The sequence below is a fragment of the Nicotiana tomentosiformis genome, chromosome 8 (assembly GCF_000390325.3).
Source record: "Nicotiana tomentosiformis chromosome 8, ASM39032v3, whole genome shotgun sequence".
In the NCBI taxonomy this organism is placed as follows: Eukaryota; Viridiplantae; Streptophyta; class Magnoliopsida; order Solanales; family Solanaceae; genus Nicotiana; species Nicotiana tomentosiformis.
Genome location: NC_090819.1, coordinates 34,041,916 through 34,045,801, shown reverse-complemented (window position 1 = coordinate 34,045,801; position 3,886 = coordinate 34,041,916). Strand labels below are relative to the sequence as shown.

Sequence of the window (3,886 nt, the reverse complement as noted above, 5' to 3'; positions counted from 1 at the left end):
GTGGAATGTTAGACTCAACTCAACTCATGTGCCCAACTCACGCTGTATGGCCTTCCAGAATCGGGATATAAATTGCGTACCCCGGTCAGAGATGATGAATACCAGAACGCCATGAAGTCGGACAATCTCACGAATATAGACCTGAGCCAACTGCTCTGAAGAATAAGTGGTCACTACTGGAATGAAATAAGTCAACTTAGTCAACCTATCCACAACAACCCATACTACATCAAACTTCTTCAGAGTACGTAGGAGCCCAATAACAAAATTTATGGTAACCCGCTCCCATTTCCACTCGGAAATCTCTAGCCTCTAAAGCAATCCACCTGGCCACTGATACTCATACTTCAGATGATGACAATTTAGGCATCGAGATACATACTCCACTATGTCTTTCTTCATCCTCCTCCACCAATAGTGCTACCTCAAGTCCTGATAAATCTTAGTGGCACCCGGATGAATGGACTACAGCAAACTATGTGCCTCCTGAAGAATCAACTTACGCAAACCATCTATATTGGGAACACATAGCCGGCCCTGCATCCGTAACACACTATCATCCCCAATAGTGACCTCTTTGGCATCGCCATGCTGAACCGTGTCCCTGAGGACAAGAAAATGGGGGTTGGCACACAGACGCTCTCTGAAACGATCATAAAGAGAAGACCGAGAAACTATACAAGCCAAAACTCGACTCAGGTCCAAAACATCCAATCCAACAAACTAGTTAGCCAAGGCCTGAACATCCAATGCTTATGGCTTCTCCGCTGCCGGTAGATATGCTAAACTGCCCCAGCTCTCCGCCTTACGACTCAAGTCATCAACCACCACATTGGCCTTACCGGGATGATATAGAATGGTCATATCATAGTCCTTAAGAAACTCTAACTATCTTCGCTGCCGCAAGTTAAGATCCTTCTATTTGAACAAATGATGTAGACTCTGGTGGTCGGTATGGACCTCACAAGGGCCACCGTACAAATAGTACCGCCAAATTTTCAAGGCATGAACAATAGCTGCTAACTCAAGGTCATGGACAAGATAATTCTTCTCATATACCTTCAACTGTCTAGACGTGTAAAAAGTCACCCTACCGTCTTGCATCAACACCGTGCCGAGGCTAACACGCGACGCATCATAGTACACAGTGTAAGACCCGAACCCGTAGGTGATACCAACACTGGCACTATAGTCAAAGCAGTCTTGAGATTTTGAAAGCTATCCTCACACTCCTCGATCCACCTGAACGGAGCACCCTTCTGGGTCAATCTGGTCATAGGAGCAGCAATAGATGAGAAACCCTCTAAGAATCGACGGTAATACCCTGTCAAACCAATAAAACTCCGGATCTCGGTAGCAGAAGATGGTCTGGGCCAACTCTACACTGCTTCAATCTTCTTCGGATCTATCTTGATCCCCTCACTCGACACTACATGTCCCCAAAATGCCACCGAATCAAACCAGAATTCACACTTTGAAAATTTTGCATACAACTTCTTTTCTCTCAAGGTCTGGAGCTCGGTCCTCAGGCGTTGATCATGATCCTCCCGGCTCCAGGAGTACACCAAGATGTCATAAATAAATACAACGATGAATGAGTCAAGATAGGGCTGTAATACATTATTCATCAAGTGCATGAATGTTGCTGGGGCATTGGTCAGCCCAAATGACATCACGAGGAACTCGTAATGAACATGCCGAGTCCTGAAGGCAGTGTTCGGAATATCCAGATCCTGAATCTTCATCTGGTGATAGCCTAACCGCAGATCAATCTTTGAGAACACTCTGGCACCTGTAGTTGACCAAATAGGTCATCAATGTGTGGCAATGGATACCTATTCTTCACTCTAATCTTGTTCAACTATCGATAATCAATACACATGCGCATAGAACCATCATTCATCTTTACAAACAAGAGTGGAGCACCCCAAGGTGACACATTGGCCGAATAAAGTCTTTATCAATAAACTCTTGCAACTGTTCCTTTAACTCCTTTAACTCTGTTGGGACCATACGATATGGTGGAATAGAAATGGGTTGAGTGCCTGGAAACATGACAAAACCAAAATCAATATCCCTAATAGGTAGCATGCCCGGAAGATCCCCCAGAAATACATTTGGATAGTCTCTCACTACCGGAACTAACTTAACGGTAGGAGTATAAACACTGACATCCCTCACAAAGGCTAGATATGCATCACACCCTTTCCCAACCATCCGATGTGCCTTAAGGAAAGACACCACCCTGCTAAGAACATAATCCAAAGTACCCATCCACTCTAACCGCGGAAACCCTGGCATAGCCAACATCACCGTCTTGGCGTGACAACCAAGGATAACATGATAGGGTGAAAACCAGTCCATGCCCAAAATAACATCAAAATCTACTATACTAAGCAACAATAGATCACCTCTGGTCTCAAAACCACCAAGAACAACTAAACACGACCGATACACACGGTCAACAATAATGGAACCTCCCACTAGCATGGACACATAGATAGGAGAACTCAAGAAATCATGGGATATACCCAAATATGGATCAAAGTAATATGAGACATAGGAATAAGTGAAGCTTGATAAGACCGATGCATCTCTACGACAAACCGAAACAATATATGTGATTACTGAGTCTGATGCAATCGCCTCCGTCCTAGTCGGAAGAGCATAACATCTAGCTTGGCCTCCCTCTATAGGGCAACCCCTACCCTCCCGACCTCCACCTCTGGATGGTTGTGCAAGTGGAGTGGCAACAGGTGTGGTAACCACGGCCTGAGAAGCTTGAGGACCCTGTGGAATATGTGGAGCCTGAGTGGTCTATGGAGGTGCACCCATCCTGAGTATGGATTAGTCCCTCACCATATGACGAGTGTCACCACACTCAAAACAAGCTCTCGGAGGACATGGCTGTTGTAACTGGCTTGGGCCTAGTCGTTTGGACTGACCGCTGAAAGCACCCTGTGCAGAAGGTGCATTAGATAGTGGTGGTGCATAATGGGCAACCTGAGACCTGAGAGTAGCTAGAATACCATTGGAAGTTGGAAGTACTAAATGAACGGGATGGATCACATAGCCTCTACCATGACAGGCTGCAACTGTGGCATGGGAACCACTATATGTGCGTGAATTTCGAAGCCTCTTGGCCTCCCTATACCGGCCCCGCATACCCTCTAATCTCCGAGCGATCTCCACCACCTGCTGGTATGGAGTATCAGTCTCCAACTCTCGAGCCATGCTGATTCTAATACCGTGGTTGAGCCCCTTGATAAATCGATAGACTCGCTCTCTGACAATAGAATCTAATGCAGGTGTATGTCTAGACAACTCGCTGAACTTGACAGCATACTCCGATACAAACATAGCACCCTGGCGTAATTGATCAAACTCTGCACGTCATGCATCCCGAAGACAATGGGGAACAAACTCTATCATGAACATCTATGAGAACTGAGCTCAGGTCAGTGAAGCTGCCTTGGCCGGGCTACCTAACTCGTATGCTCGCCACCATTGATAAGCTTCTCCCTTAAGCTGGAACGTAGTGAAAGCAGCCCTACTCAACTCCACAATTCCCATAGTATATAGGATACGGTGGCACTTCTCAAGAAAACCATGCGCATCCTTTGAAGCTAAGCCACTGAAAGTAGGAGGATGGTACTTCTTGTACCTCTTGAGCCTGATCTTCTCCTCCTCAGATACTGCTGCTCTAACCTCGGGCTAAACTGGAACAACCGGTTGCACTGGTATGACCTATGGGACCTGGAAAACCTGGACCCGCTGCTTTGGGGTACGGGCTGCATGAGTCTATGCTCCTCCCCTGGCCTGAGATATGGTAGGAGCAAGTGGAATCAACCCTGCCTAAGCTAAAGTTCCAAACATGCTCAAAATC

The 3,886-nt window shown here is 46.3% G+C and overlaps 1 protein-coding gene across 1 annotated transcript; it reads right to left on the bottom strand.

Moving 5' to 3' along the window:
- Nucleotides 1-1,905: 1,905 nt before the first annotated feature.
- Nucleotides 1,906-3,573, bottom strand: LOC138897296 (uncharacterized). Its single transcript, XM_070183259.1, has 3 exons — nucleotides 3,486-3,573; nucleotides 2,860-3,386; nucleotides 1,906-2,790 (listed from the first exon to the last, which is right to left on the bottom strand). The coding sequence occupies exons 1-3, from the start codon at nucleotides 3,571-3,573 to the stop codon at nucleotides 1,906-1,908; spliced, it is 1,500 nt and encodes a 499-aa protein (XP_070039360.1).
- Between the last annotated feature and the right edge of the window lie 313 nt (nucleotides 3,574-3,886).

Bases quoted from the DNA above. Each gene is read 5' to 3' on its own strand.
- LOC138897296 (XM_070183259.1), bottom strand. From the start codon at position 3,573: ATGGGAATTGTGGAGTTGAGTAGGGCTGCTTTCACTACGTTCCAGCTT. The intron at 3,387-3,485 runs GTAGCCCGGCCA...CATGACGTGCAG, and splicing joins GTGGCGAGCATACGAGTTAG to AGTTTGATCAATTACGCCAG. The intron at 2,791-2,859 runs GTGAGGGACTAA...CATATTCCACAG, and splicing joins GTGGTGACACTCGTCATATG to GGTCCTCAAGCTTCTCAGGC.